The sequence below is a fragment of the Trichinella spiralis genome, assembly GCF_000181795.1.
Source record: "Trichinella spiralis strain ISS 195 chromosome Unknown Scfld2, whole genome shotgun sequence".
Classification (NCBI taxonomy): domain Eukaryota; kingdom Metazoa; phylum Nematoda; class Enoplea; order Trichinellida; family Trichinellidae; genus Trichinella; species Trichinella spiralis.
This window is the reverse complement of record NW_003526941.1, coordinates 7972579-7987353: the sequence shown is the minus strand read 5'-3', so window position 1 is coordinate 7987353 and position 14775 is coordinate 7972579. Positions and strand designations below refer to the sequence as shown.

The window sequence follows — 14775 nt, the reverse complement described above, 5'->3', positions numbered from 1 at the left end:
ATTTATTGCATTATAATATTTTATAAAGGTCAAGTGGAATTTTATTGAAATATGAGCATTAAGATGAGAAATCAGGACACTGGCGCTTTGATTATGAAATTTTAGCAAATTTAGAAACGCATAAAAATTATTGCCCTCTAATATGAACTCACGTACTCATGATATAATGTCTCGTATGTTTTATCGTTGTCTTACAGTAGTCAATATATTTGAGCCTGAAAATCAATGATGAGAAACTACAGGAAGAACCTTTAGCAGCTTGTTATTGTTATAGCCTGGTGTGTTGTTTTTCTAATAAATTTTTATAAACCTCTGGCGGAAACATGCGTTGCATTTGAATTGTACTTTTTTATATTTAAAGTTCAGTTTCTACCAGCATAACATTTCAACATTTACATGCCATCTTTTTCTTGAATCTTCCTAAAATGTTTCATTCTTATGTCAATATTTATTTTTCGTTTATACTTCCTGGAAGTCGTATTCATATTTCCGTATTCAGTTTTTATACATATTTTAAAACTAAATGTTGTGATGTGATGTAAATTAATTTAATAGAAATTGTTACTGAAAATTTCCATTTCTTTCAAGGTTGTAAAGTTCATTTATCATATTTTGTCTTGCGTTTGAAGGTTTATTGATTTTTTGAGAGTTGTGGTTTTCCAATGGCTGTGTAGGCTTTTTAATGTTTTCAGGATAAGTGTATAATGTTTAATGTTTAGTTAACTGTGAAAATTTTTTGTTTTACAAAGTTTCCAGTGCATTTTCCGCGTTTTTATGCTTGTTATTTACTTTGATTATAAATGATTTTGTTACTTTTTATTACGTTAATTCGTCAATTTTTAGTTTAGGTTACTATTAATACATTTGTCATATATGATATGGGACGTAAAAAGAAGAAGATTCTTAAACCATGGTGTTGGTAAGACTTTTACATCAATTGAAGTTGATAGATTTGAGGAACACTGCTGCATGATGTTTAAATTGTTTGACATGCGTGAAGATTGATTAGTAATATTTATTAAATTATTAATTATATCTTATGTTAATGTTTCATATGTGATACAGATCATATTAATTGAATTTCTTGGTTAACTAATTGTTGTTATGCAGTGTATTGATATGTAATGAATTTCTATTTGCTGAGTAATGTAAGCTATTTCAACATTCTTTTAATTGATTTCAGTGATTTATGCATCATAATTTTTTCATTTGCTATTAACATTTACGCAATTTTAGGTATTGCAATAGAGAATTTGAAGATGATAAAGTTCTTATCCAGCACCAAAAAGCGAAGCACTTTAAGTGTCATAAATGCCATAAAAAGTTGTACACAGGTCCGGGTTTGGCAATTCATTGTTTGCAGGTTTTTAATTTATTTTTGTTTGTTTTTTTACATTAAAAGTTATTCAGCGCGTTACTTTAAAGGTGCACAAGGAGACGATTGATCGAATACCAAATTCTTTGCTAAATCGCAGCTCAACTGAGATTGAAATTTATGGCATGGAAGGTGTTCCAGAAGCTGACCTCAAAGCTCATGAATCTCACGTCTTAGGAAGATGTTTGTTTTTGTATTTATATGATTGTATTTTTAAATTTATTTGTTCCTAATATTATAGGTGAAGAACCGGCGGAAAAAAAGGCTGCGTTGGAGCCTGACGCAAGTTCTGCTCAGCAGAGTGCTTTAACGCAAATGTTTCCACCTAATGTTGCAGCCAGTGTGCAGGGTATGAATTCGCTTGCTCCTAGGATGCAGGCAGTAGGTATGGCGTTGCCGGTTTCTGTTGTTGGTAAACTATTTTTGCAAATAATTGTTTTGCTGCTTTTGAAATTGTTTTTTCTAGCTCCTGTTGTTTCTAACATTCCATTTGTTGCTGGTCTGCAACGGCCTGCCCCTGCATTGCTTCCTGAACCCCCCTCATTTTCTATACCATCATATTCTAGTGGAATGCAGTCGGGAGTAATTTTGTAACTTTGCAATTTTAAATTTGAATTTATTTTGTTGTAATTATTGTTAGCCATCCGTACCTGATTCAACCACTACTGCAACATTTCCTGCATACGCCTCTGGCGCTTCTACAGCTTTACTTTCGACGGATACTGTTGTCGCATCAACTGCTAAACTGATGGCAGGGTCTGGTACGAAAATTATCCATCCCGATGAAGATTTGTCATTAGTAAAATAATTAATTATAGATTTTATTATGTTGTTATATGTTGTTTGTTTTTTTTAACAGGAAGAAATTCGCGCTACATTTCCAAAATATTGTTGTACGACAACTAGCGGATCGCGTCGGGATTCAAAACTGCCAAATCGAGGAATACTTGAATCACCGGTCAATTTGCCACATCAAGCGGCTCTTATCAATTCTGGTAAGTTTTAGCAATTTCATAATAGAGGACGGTTTGAAAATTTTCCCCTCAGAAGCAACATTAAGTCGTATTCTTCTTGTTTTGCGTGAATCGGTCTCGGTACGTACATGTAAATTTGGAATATTCTCTTCTAAGTTCAGTTAGTTTGTCTGCATGTTTCCAGCAACAAATTTCGAGCATTGTGTTCGGCCAGATTTTATGAAAAGCTTAGTTCTTCAGGTTCAGGTAGGAAACCGACAATCATGCATTTGGACCTGTTTTCCACGACCTGTTCTCTTTTAACTTATTTTCTTTACTTCTCTTCCTTGTTAGTGAAAAATTATATTTCAAAATTGATTTGAGAACTAGTTATCTTTTTAAAATTTTTTATTGAAAAAAATCGAATATTATTTAATGTCGTTTAATTTTATAATTTAGCACCACCGAATATGCCACTCATACCTTCCGGAGCAGTTCCACCACCTCGGCGGTTTTTGCCGTCCAATCCAATGATTCGAAACGCACCTCCAATCAATTTTGCTAGCTCTTATCAAGGTATTGCGGAATCCAGATTGCCGAGGGGTGTAGTTGGTGGTGGTGGACCCTTCGGTGCGCCTGGCTTGGCATCGCATGCGCGGTTTGCGGTCACTCCTCCTCGTGGATTTCCGCCAAGAAATAATTTTTATTGAAATTCAAAAATCTGTATGTAATATGGAAAACAATGAAAGATGCCACATTGTTTTCCAGAGTTTTAACGTTGTTTCTAAAAGAGAAAAAAAAGTATTATGTTAAACAACAATCTTTGTTGAATTTCAGCTGTTCTTTCTGTAATAACGTTCAGATTAGTCATTAAAAGAAATTTAAAATTTTTATAAATAGCATTTACTTTACTAAGCAATGCCGACTACTGATCGTACATGTGCAAGCAAAGCTGATACGGTAATTTTTTTTTCAATTTTTCTTAAATCCTGCGGATAAATGCGTGAAAATATTATTGATTTATTTATTTTTTCACTTAATATTTGAAGTTTTTTTTGAAAACTGCTTTTCATGTTTAACAGTGAAAAAGTTGACATTTGAATGTTGTTATTTGAAACATTGTAACATTACTTTTTTTGTAGTGTTTAGAATCAAATCAGCGTACTGTAAGAAGAAACAGATCAAATTTATTTTTGAAATCAACGAAAATTTCACATCATCAAAATAAAATTATTTTTCATATGAAATCAAGTCAAATTTAGAAGAAAAATTAAAGCGTTCAATATTTCGAAAACATTCCCTGCTATGCATTATTACTGGGTAGAATAAAACAGCGCAAGTTTTTACACTTCTAGTGAACTAGGACAACTATTTACGTATGTAATAGGTTAGTATATTCATATCATTTATTAATACCAAACTAAACCATATCTTTACTTTTTGAAAAATGTAATTAGTGTTTTTATATTTGTCACATTTATTGTTCAAGTTGTTTCGTTTGTAGTTAATCTATTGTACTGTACATCGTCTCAAAACACTCTTCCTTGTGATTTCATTGCTTAGAGCAGTTGAAAAATTTGTTTAATCATGTTGAGCAACAAGTAAAATTATAAGTGAAAATTGAATTGAAAAATTCATTAAATTAAAAAAATTAAATAAGAAATATATTTATTTTTTCACAATTTATGTTTAAACGTTCCATTTAAAAGTTTTTATTGTAGAAAAGTAAGTATGAAAAGTTTGAATTACAAGTACCTAAGACGATTGTAACAGATAACTGTTCCACTGGTTTCAAGCGCTCTGATGACTTTCGTAAGTAATTTATTTAATTTTCTGTTAATGAATTTCAATTGCATTTTCTTAAATATTATTTAGTTGTATAAATTATAACATTTGATACGAAAAGTAATTAATTGCACAGCTATTGAGCTTTGTGATTTTGCTTCAAATTATTATGCAATGTTTTCCACATTGGCTGTTTTCATCAATAGAAAAAACAGTTGCTTTCGTGATATTTTAGATGAACATTCAATCAATTAAATTGTTTCTTTAATAATTTGATAAACCGTAGTCAGCGTTACTATTTAAATAGGCACTTTACTGATAAACAGTTGTATTGAGAATTTCATGAATTACATGTATATTTTTTCTTTTAGCTATCTTTGCTCTTCGTTGTCAGCATCCCCAGTAGCACAATGAGCTCGTTCGGCTTTTCCCTTCCTCAGTTAATTTAAAAGCTGCATTATCTCCTCATTTGTTTAAAATTTACACTGTCATCATCTCCAGCTTTTCAACGTCTATTTGCACCACATCATCAACAACATTTTTTTTCCTGTCGACGTTTCAGAAGCAAAGTTCAATCAATTTGTTGTTAAATATGGCGTTCTACATTCAGAAATTTTCATCTCATACTGGTAAGCTTTGTTTTTTCAATATTTTGACGGTTTTTGAATATATTTATACCGCAGTCGGGTGTTATTTCCTTTATACAAAATTTTCCAACATGTTTGCTTATATAGTTATTTTATAAAATCTGTAATTGTACACATGCACATATTTATGATGATGATAATTTCAAAAATGTAAATTTTTTTACATTCAAATTACAGTAGCATACTGTACTAAAATGATAATGAAGTATTGTTGGTCGTTTTGTTCAAAAACAGTTTAATGGAATCTACGATTATTTTTCCTCTCATATTTCATCTGATGAGTGATTTATTTTATCGTGGCAGTTTTTCTCGCGTTTTTTAATCAGTTTATCATTTCACACCCACTTTTGCGTCTGTGATTTTATATAACGTTTATCGTTCGTTAAATTTGTTATTGCGCCAACGATTTAGTAAATGAAGCAGTGTTCATATGATTATCTTAATATGGAAGATGAAGCAGTTTTTAATTCGCGAAAAGCGCATTTAATTTGGTTGGTATTTTTTAACACTAATGTCATATAGGCAATGTTATTCTGTTTCCAAGTATATATTCATATATTCTGAAAACTGTGCATCATCAACTTGTAAACAAGCAACAAGGCAGAAGCTAGTCAGCAATTAAATTTTTTGACGGGCATAAAATGATAATTTGTTGATGTTTTGCTCGCGATACCATTCATATATGAGCAAAGTGCATTCGAAGAGTTTTTGCGTTTTCTCACAACTTATAACTTGGTGCATAGATCTTGATGAGTGAAGGATAAGAAGGTACAAAGCAGCCATTTATTTCAATTCAACAGAATTGTTTTATGTTCAGTTTTTAAGTAGCACCGTTTGTGAATGCACAAATAATCACTTATCAAGCAACACGACAAAGCGAAATCACAAATGTTGCTTTTCATATTGTCTACTTTTCTGTCTTTTAAAAGTTCACAAAATGACGCGTTAATGGTTGTGTTGGTGTATCATGCTTAACTGTTACGCTAAAGGCGATTTTAGTACAATGGGAAAGATTAACCGTTGATAATGTATTTAAAACTAAGCAGTTGTTACGCCAGTGTCAGTAGATGAATATTTCTCTGATCTAGTAATTGTTATTTTACACCTTGTGTTTATGGTGAAACAGTTTTTCTTGTTATCAGATATTCCCAGATAGTTCTTTACTTTTATCAGTGAAACAACAGCTTGTTGGTACACAACAATGAATGGATTGGATCTTGAAGAAATGTTCTTCAATATTTTTACTCTACAACATGGTCATTTGGAGATTAGCTTAAAGCTGACTTTTAGCATTAAATGAAAAACTTTCTTTTAAAGCTTCTTAGAAAATCATACAGCTGTATGGGTTTTTAAGAAATGTTAAGTAAAAGGCAATTTTGAAGTTAAAATATGTATATGTTTACGATCATGCAGTAAAGGCGAATGATAGCAGCTGCATAGATATGAATTTCACCATTTCGTCCAATGTGCTACAACAATGCAGCTATTCACAATTAGGAGCTATTAACTAATTATTAGAAATATTAAGAATTACTTATCAAGAAGCTTCTGAATGACAAAACTGAATTTATATTTATAAATGGCATATGAGATTTGTTTTATTCATCTTTCGGCAGTTATAAAAATAGTTGTATTGTCGATGTTTTTGCCTAAATTGTTTACTTTAATGTGAGAATAAGATATTTTTAAAGTAAAGATTAAAGTGACATTTTGTTTAAACCAATTTATACAACGTGCAGTTTAGTGCAGTATATAAAAATGAGGCACAGTAGAGTAGAGTGTATTCAATCAGATTTACGAGAAAATTAGTAAAGTTTGCCGTGCAGATTTTGTGAAGTAATGGATGATTACAAAGAGCTTTTCACAGCGAAATTGAAGCTGTTGTTGTGTTGTATGGATGATTATAAGTGTTATTCAAATGTGAATTCAAATCTGAAAGCATTTTCCAAAGATCGCAGTTCGAATCTTGTTAGTTCTACTAAGAGGAAGCGCTGTTCGGATGTTGAACAGAATTTGTGCAAAAATGATGATTCCAAAGATGATCGTTATGTTGTCATTTTTGCCGAACGCTTGCGTGCTATTGTTTCGCAAATGGAGATTTTCCTACAACGTTTTGGAGCACACATTTCAAGTGATGATGTTGAAGAAACTTTCGGCATTATTAAGAAAGCACGGGAATGTCTTGACGATGCTGACACTTAGGCATTGTTGGTCATTCATCTTTTTCATGGTAAAAATTTATAAGAACGCTTCTAAGCGAATGTAACCGTACTGTTAAATATAATATGTAATTGTAATTTCAGTTTTGTGAATATTTATGCTTTAATTATTGGGATGAAAAATATGCTCATATAGTTTTGTTGTATTTAATTGTGAATTTGATAAACTTTGTGTTTTTAGACACACATTGTTTATTTTTTATTTTGTTGTTTCTAATTATTTTGAAATATCAGCAAGGAAAAACGGTTGTAGTCATGAAATGTTATTTTAAATAAATTGTATAATTTATGCACATTTCCCCCAATATTCATAATTAAATTGATATTTTGTGAATTAAAGTGAGTGAGACGCTAAAAAAAGAATAGTATGGTTTGCTTTGAAAAATGTGAAGTTTGCACTGAGTGTTGGAGTATGTTGACCTTAGCGACCCAGGGGAAAAATCAAGAATAAACACAGCGCATAGTAATTGCTTGTGGTAAACGCCCTTGGCTGCTTTTCAGTTCTGTCTCGACCAGTAGTGACAGTAAAGTCACTGGCTCACTTGACCCTTGAGAAATTGCTCAGCACGATCATAGAAGCTTTTGTGCTTGTTGTACTTTTGTCATCAATGGCCATCACCAGATCTTTTGTCAGGAGAAATGATGGTTTTGCAAGAATGCTGAACCATTAGATTGGGAAAAGCTCAGTTCGATCTAGACAATTATGATAGGCGACAAAGCGCGGCTTAAAACTAATTCGAAACCCTTCTTGCACGTGTCCACTCATGTTCAGGAAAAAGTGGGACACAGTCAGATTTACGATCTTGCCTTTATATCTCTTGCACCACTTAGTCAATTCGTGAATGAATTAATTTGCATCCGAGCTTCATTGGACCGTGTTTAATTTCCTGGTATGGTGCTCCATCATTTACACTAACTCCTGCACGTGCATCTTTTCCCCATTATTTTCTCTTCTCATTCAGAGGTTACAGTAGTGAAAAGATTACGTAAACTGTAACCGGCAATTGATCATCTTTCACTTTATTTCTTTTCATACTTGATATTTGATCTAATCCGATTGGTCGTTGTTTGTTACTGCTCATGCGTTGGCAGCTTCTCCGTTTACAATTTTCCATGCAGCATATATAATGGATATAAAGAAAATTAACGAATAATTGTTCGATTAATATTTGCTCTTATTATTATCATTGTTTTTTTTTGTTTTTTATTAATCCAACATTAAATCCATTGAAATATTTAATTTTAGTGTTTTCATACTTCTTCTCTCTTCAACGAATGAACGAATTTGTCTGTGTTGGAGTTGTGTTCTTTGTTTCGTTTTTTAAATTTAGATATTATAATTCAATTATTACTTATTTGTGCGTATGATGTTTGATGATTTGAGTTTTTTAATGCAATTTCATTTCAATTTATATTAATAATGCCAAATTGTTATCATATAAATGACCCTGGCACTAACGGCAATCTGTCAAATTTTTGTCATACAGCATATTCCAGATGTTTAATGAATTCTTAAATAAGTATATAAGTGCATCGATTTCAGTGAAAGCTATTCGATCTAATTATCAATGTGTATTCATTATAAAAAAAGCTTTTAAGATGTTCTACACATTCTCTACAAGTATATATGGGTTTCTAGGAATTTAGTTTCTTTTTAAGTGTACATTGTCCAGTAATGTGAGCTGCATTTTTTTCCGTATTTTAATAATGCAACAAACAAGTGTATATTTATAATTTAAAATTTTATTTGTTTTAACAAAAAAAGAATAACAACAATTGTACATATGGCAACAAAACGGAAATAGTATTAGAACCGTGTTGGAGATATTCGATCACACTTTGATTTAAACAAAGTGTAGATCTCTTTGGCTGAGGCGGGTATGTTATAAAAACAAAGGCAAGGCACGCGGGAATGGTGAAATGCACAATTGGAAGAAGAAGAAGAAGAAAATGACTTTTTCCAATTTCTTGACCAATCAACTTCCTATTGTGTATCCGTTTGCTTTGAGTGTAGCCAGTTGTTCCAAAGATGCAACGGCATTTTTAGCTGAGAACAAATCTGACAACCGGCTGAATGCTTGTCCTGCTTGACGTCGTTGGATGGCTCTGTAACCGCTAACGGCAACTGCGACCAAACAAAGCAGTATTACCGAACAGGCGAAAGCTCCAAGGACAGCTGCCAGTGTTGCTCTTTCGTTTCTGTTTTTCAAACTGCTCGGTTCAATCACCAGACGATCGCTGTGTTCCACACTTTGTTGACTTTGCAGTGGTTCAGTGCCAGCACGTTTGCAGGACAGATTGACCATCACATCGTCACTATCTTCCACCGCCATGCACAAATCGTACATGGTATTCGGTCTCAAATTGTGCACGGTATAAGTGTGCATTGCTGGTGTTACAGTACCCGCGTATTGGTGTTGTTGTTTTTGCTGTTGAGAAGTAACTGGTCGGTAGAATATTTGAAAAACGGTAGAATCTGAACTGGAACCGTTCCACGTGATTGTAACCGTCGTCGACGTCACCGTTGAGATATGTAAGCGTACTTGGAGTGTGGTGATTTGAAGCGTTGTGCTGGATTTAGCAGTTGAGATTGGATTTTCGGCCACGCAGGTGTACGTGTTGGTATCGTCGGCTTGGAGTTTGTCGAGCGACAAGGTTTGACCGTTGACCAGCCGACGTCTGGGATGGTAAACGCTTGGCTCGATTGGACGACCGCCGTCCACACCGACGAACCACTGAATCTTGGGTCTCGGCTCGCCGACTGCCCGACAATCGTACGTGATCGATTCACTGACTGCTCGTTTGTTCGTCGGATCGAACATGTACAAAATACGCGGGGCGCAGCTGCTCGGGAGGTCGGTGTCCGGATTTAAGGAGGTGAACTGTTTGTATTTGTGTTCCATCGGTGAATCGCAAACGATTCGGTCCGCTTCGTGGTAGACAACCGTTCCCGGTTTGGACAGGCGTTGTCGTAGCCATCGTACGTTGCAGTCGCATCGTATCGGATTGCCGTAGAGGCTCATCTCCTGCAGGGCCGGCAACGCGTCGAGCACGTCGCTTTCCAGGACGGTCAGGTTGTTGTTGTGCAAAAATAGATGACTGACGGCAGGGGTGTTGACGAAAGCAAGTCGATCCACGTAGCCAAGGTAGGGATTGTCGTGCAAATCGACCACCAAGAGGTTGGGCAAATTTTTGAAAGCCCCACGGTCGACCAGACGTAGACGTTGCATCGCACTGAAGTTGACGTCGCGCAGTTGGGGCAGATCGGCCAGGTCGTCGGTCTGTATTCGAAAGATGGGATTTTGACTCAGATTGATTGATCTGAGCTGTCTCAACGCGTGCAGCGCTCTCCTGGGCACGCTGACCAGCGTATTTCCGCTCAGGCGAAGCACGTCCAGGCGGTTGAGGCTGTTGAACGCGGTATCGTGTATGCGGAATATGCGATTTTTCGACAAATCCAGAGAAACTAATTGGCTGAGGGATCGAAAATTGTCCGCCGTCAACAGTGTCAAATAATTGCGATTCAAAGCCAAAGAACGCAAAGCGGGCAAATTGTCGAACCAGCCGGCTTGAACGAACGTGAACCGATTGCCGGACAGCCGAAGTGTTTCCAATTTGAGCAGACCGTGGAAAGCACCGTCGGCTGCGGAGGAAATTCTGTTGTCGGCCAGGTTCAGCTCTTCCAAATTGAACAGACCACGGAAATCGTTCAAGCACAGCCTTCGCAATTCGTTCGAGCTCAGATCCAAAGAACGCAAATTGTACATACCGTCGAAGACGTGTTCGTGAAAATCTTGACTGACCAACGCGTTCAAACGGTTGTGCGACAAATCGAGCTGCACTAAATCCGGTAGCCACAGTTCTGCTCCAGGCAGGAGGCGAATTCCGTTGTGTCTCAGCAGCAGTGCTTGCGTGTCAGAAGGCAAATTTTCAGGAAAAGCTTGCAAACCGGCGTTGAAACAGTCGACCGTTTTCAGCAGTTCACGGAATCGTTCCGAATAGCGCACACCACACTGACAGCCCCTTGGGCAACACCTGCCCACGGGCCATTTACCTTCATCAACGGCACCATCATTGACGACATTAGATGCATGAAAATCTGACGATGGCCACAAAGGCATTGTTGAACATGGTCGAATTGTTGAAAGGAGTGCTATTTGGAGAAAAATTGAACCCAGATTAACTAGCGACACTGAAATCATTTTTTTATCTCAGCTTTTGGCAGTGGAATCACTGAGCTATTTGAATTGTAGATGATCTGTGGTTGGACACAGTTTGTCTCTCACAAACTTGCTCACTAGCTCACTGACTGACTGACTGACTGACTGACTGACTGATTGATTGTAAATGGACAAGTAACAAGGGTGGAATTTGGTCTTCAAAATTTCGACCAATCAGCGTCGACCGAAAAAATCCAGGTCGACGTGGCGCAGTGGGCTACTGTGGGAAAAATACTTTTATTAGTCGTCAAGTGTACTTACCGCTCAGAATAGACAGTAAACGTCTATAAAACGAACGCATTGTCTACATTAGACAATGGCTCCCGTTCTATTGGTTGACCGGTCGGCGAGCAACTTTACCACATAACATAACCAAATCTTTTCTTCTCTACAACAACAGGTGGCTAGCGAGCGAGCGAGCTAGCAAGCATGGGAACGTAGCACCTTTTTGCGAGCGATACATTATTATACTGAATTTAATTAATTAATTGGTTAATTAGTTAAATTTCAATTTGCTGAACAAGTGAAAACATCAAAAATTAGACTATAATATTTTGTTTTGTTCTTGGAAAATTTTTACGCTTCACTGATATATATATTTGTTGGTTATAGTAAGTGACGTTGAATTGATAATTGAACAACTGACAAACATTTGAATTGAATCATGGATGAATTTATGTTGTGATTTGACGAAATTTATTCAGATATTCATTTTATTTTTTTTATTCAGTGCGAAATTTGATTCTTTTGAAAACTTGTTTCCCACAGTTGTTGAACATGCCAGAGAGAGATTACGTTGCAATAAAGTAAGCATGGCATGTTGTGCAGGCAGCTGTTCGGTGAGTTGTTATTGTTAATTGTCTTCGGGCATATTGGATTTGGACACTTGTATGTTGTTGTTCCCACGTTAGGAAATTCCCACACTTCTCCCGCTGACCATCTGCTACTGCGTGAGACCGAGAAACGCGACACCAGTATTGTATAGGTTCATTTTGTCCCTTATTAAAGGCTAATCTTCTTCTTCAGCAGGCCATGCTGAACTGTGTCAATTTTCCACATCGGCGCATCATCCGCCCATATCTTGAATTCGAGAACTATAAGATACTGGAACTTTGCTTGCGTAATTGCACAAATTTGCTGATAAATAATCTCCTGCTTCAGTGGAAAGGTTTACTTATTTTTCAAAGAGATGAATTTATAAAAGAACGATGAATATAGTCGCAGTATGAATAGATCAATCAGTTTTTCAGACGGATTACTGTTCTGTACAGTTCGGTATGTCAAGTGACAGTCAATAGCAGCGCTTATTTATAAATCAGGTAGCTTACATTTGGGGATATGGGATGAGATGAGAGCAAATCGATGATTTTAATCAGTATATGCGAAAAGTATTATTAGTTGGGATTGTTCTGTTTTTCTTAGCTGCAATGTACACAACTGATGACCGTGTCTACGACCATTGACCATCATTGGCGGTATGTCGTGTTTACTGACGATCAGTCTCAGTTGGCAGTTCAAAGCAGGTGTTCAAGCTGCAGTGGATCGAGGTCAGCTTGGGCGGCACGCCTTTGCGGCTTTTGTTGCTCAGCTTAATTGCTTTTTGTATGACATTTGTTACCACTGCTGTACATTGAGGCTCTCTGGAGATCTTTTTTCCCCCATGTTCAGCTGATTATCCACCACAATGTTCAAAGGTGCCGCCTGACGCCAGACAACGCTTCTGACTGAGCATATTTTTTTATACCTTTGTGCTTTGTCCCCCTTTACCTCATTTGTAGATTGTGCAAGAAAAAGCGTCACCGTTAACATATTCAATTTTTTTCTGGCAATTTGTACTGACAATCCATTTGGGAAATATTATACAAATATTTTTGTGTGCATTTTTGTTCAATGCAATTATTATTAATTTCAACATCTTAATATTAACAAATCTCACAATAAGAAATTCGTAGTGGATTATAAATTTATTTTCAAATTTTCACTTTTCTTTTTTCTTGAATAAACCACAGGATGGTTATCTTTTTTTTTCTACTCCATTGGGTTTTATTATTATTTGTTCAACGGAAAGCGACACACCAGCAAATTGGTGTTGTTTGCTATAATTTATTTATTCTTTCATTATTCTACATTCTGCTGTGTGTTTTTTGGTTTCCTTTTTCCGGTTTTTTGCTTCTACTGCTGCTAGTGGCAGAGAACATTTTTACAACGTTCAGTATGCTTAACAACAATACAGTGAAAGCTCGTCTTTGTTCAAAAATTTCAGGTCAGGTCAAATTTCGTTTTGGTATATGTGTAAAAAACAAAATTTTCATTTTATTTTTATTCTTTCATATTTAATAATTTTTACAAAAACAAAACAATCCGTTTATCTAATTTGTTTTTAATAGTTGATACAAATAATACAGTGATAATGATTCACAGGTCAGTTTGTTTTGAAAATGAAAAAAAAATTCACTTGTTTTTCTGGACAATTTTTATTATTGTTATTTTATTATTTATTAATTATTCACTGTCACTGACGACGAGTGATGATTTTATCTTGTCCGTGACCGAGACAGTTGATCAATCTGAAAGGCATCGACGATATTATCGATTAACTGACTTTTGCTAAGAAAAAAAAACATATATATATATATATTCCAAAAACGGCAACTTTTCTCCTTGATATGCATAAAGTGAAATTTGTTCGCCTGCTAAAGTAAATGTTCCATTTTATTAATGAAAATGATTGAAATTGATGAATAAAAGCTCAACTAGATTATGCTCAGTTTTATCAAATGATACAAACTGACAACAAGCGCACATTGTCAATTGACCTTGGAAATTTCTTGATGCTGTCATCTTAATTCAGTGCGTTTTATCATGATAATTTTCTATCAAGCGTGATTTATTTATTTTTCATTTTTTTGTTTTTAAAAGAACCCGGAATATTGAAATACTATTCTTTTTTTGAATTTGAATTTTAATCATCGAAGTTGAGCAGTTGAAAGTGATCAAACAATTATATAACAACAATTTGACGATTATTTATTAAATGTTGCCTTTAGAGATTTATTGGGCATGCTTCTGACGTGAAAGTTCCATCTTATATATTGTGTTGGGTGGAAAATTTTTCTCACGGATTCTGGCCGCAAGGTCGAGCAGATGTTCCAACAGTTGTCCCATGCCTGGCCGCTTTCCATGTCACAAGCTAATTACTGTCGCTGTAATTCATATTCGATGATCTAAAAACAAAAAAAATTTTTTTTCAATTCAACATTGAAAACCGATGCTTTTAAAAATTGAAACTTTAAAAAGCAAGCAAGCAGTATTGTTGTTTCTCAAATTCATCTTATTCGTTAGTGATTTATTGCTGAACTTTGTTATAAAGAAAATCTTCCCTAGCATCAGCATTTTAACCTTTCTTATGCAGGGATGTATATTTTTGCACACATATCTGTATGCATATATATATGTGTGTATTGTGGAACAAAAGGCCAAGGTGATAAAACTGTCAGTCACTCGTGCATGTAATATATATATAGGTGTGTGTGTGTGTGCATTTATCATTATTATCTCATCTGCTTCTAGCTTTTA

At 35.2% G+C, this 14775-nt stretch overlaps 3 protein-coding genes across 3 annotated transcripts; all 3 read left to right on the top strand.

The window, feature by feature from the left end:
* Positions 1 to 166: 166 nt before the first annotated feature.
* Tsp_06812 (conserved hypothetical protein) lies at positions 167 to 3038 on the top strand. The gene is made up of 12 exons (XM_003380608.1): positions 167 to 177; positions 215 to 278; positions 844 to 974; positions 1237 to 1363; positions 1411 to 1558; positions 1617 to 1724; positions 1842 to 1957; positions 2016 to 2174; positions 2235 to 2370; positions 2396 to 2469; positions 2511 to 2595; positions 2788 to 3038. The coding sequence occupies exons 1-12, from the start codon at positions 167 to 169 to the stop codon at positions 3036 to 3038; spliced, it is 1410 nt and encodes a 469-aa protein (XP_003380656.1).
* Positions 3039 to 6599: 3561 nt separating this feature from the next.
* Positions 6600 to 6962, top strand: Tsp_06811 (conserved hypothetical protein). Its single transcript, XM_003380607.1, has one exon. It carries the CDS (start codon positions 6600 to 6602, stop codon positions 6960 to 6962), a length of 363 nt encoding a protein of 120 aa, XP_003380655.1.
* A 3112-nt stretch (positions 6963 to 10074) lies between these two features.
* On the top strand, positions 10075 to 11082 carry Tsp_06810 (hypothetical protein). Its single transcript, XM_003380606.1, has 4 exons — positions 10075 to 10158; positions 10306 to 10404; positions 10459 to 10797; positions 10840 to 11082. Exons 1-4 carry the CDS (start codon positions 10075 to 10077, stop codon positions 11080 to 11082), a joined length of 765 nt encoding a protein of 254 aa, XP_003380654.1.
* The last annotated feature ends 3693 nt before the right edge of the window (positions 11083 to 14775 follow it).

Excerpts from the sequence above, each read along its gene's own strand:
- Tsp_06812 (XM_003380608.1), top strand. Across the intron at positions 1,364-1,410 it reads TGGCAATTCATTGTTTGCAG|CGCGTTACTTTAAAGGTGCA; the intron begins GTTTTTAATTTA and ends AAAGTTATTCAG. Across the intron at positions 1,559-1,616 it reads ATCTCACGTCTTAGGAAGAT|GTGAAGAACCGGCGGAAAAA; the intron begins GTTTGTTTTTGT and ends CTAATATTATAG.
- Tsp_06811 (XM_003380607.1), top strand. The coding sequence starts at position 6,600 with ATGGATGATTACAAAGAGCTTTTCACAGCGAAATTGAAGCTGTTGTTG.
- Tsp_06810 (XM_003380606.1), top strand. The coding sequence starts at position 10,075 with ATGACTGACGGCAGGGGTGTTGACGAAAGCAAGTCGATCCACGTAGCC. Across the intron at positions 10,405-10,458 it reads AGGCTGTTGAACGCGGTATC|GGATCGAAAATTGTCCGCCG; the intron begins GTGTATGCGGAA and ends TAATTGGCTGAG. Across the intron at positions 10,798-10,839 it reads CTGACCAACGCGTTCAAACG|TTCTGCTCCAGGCAGGAGGC; the intron begins GTTGTGCGACAA and ends CGGTAGCCACAG.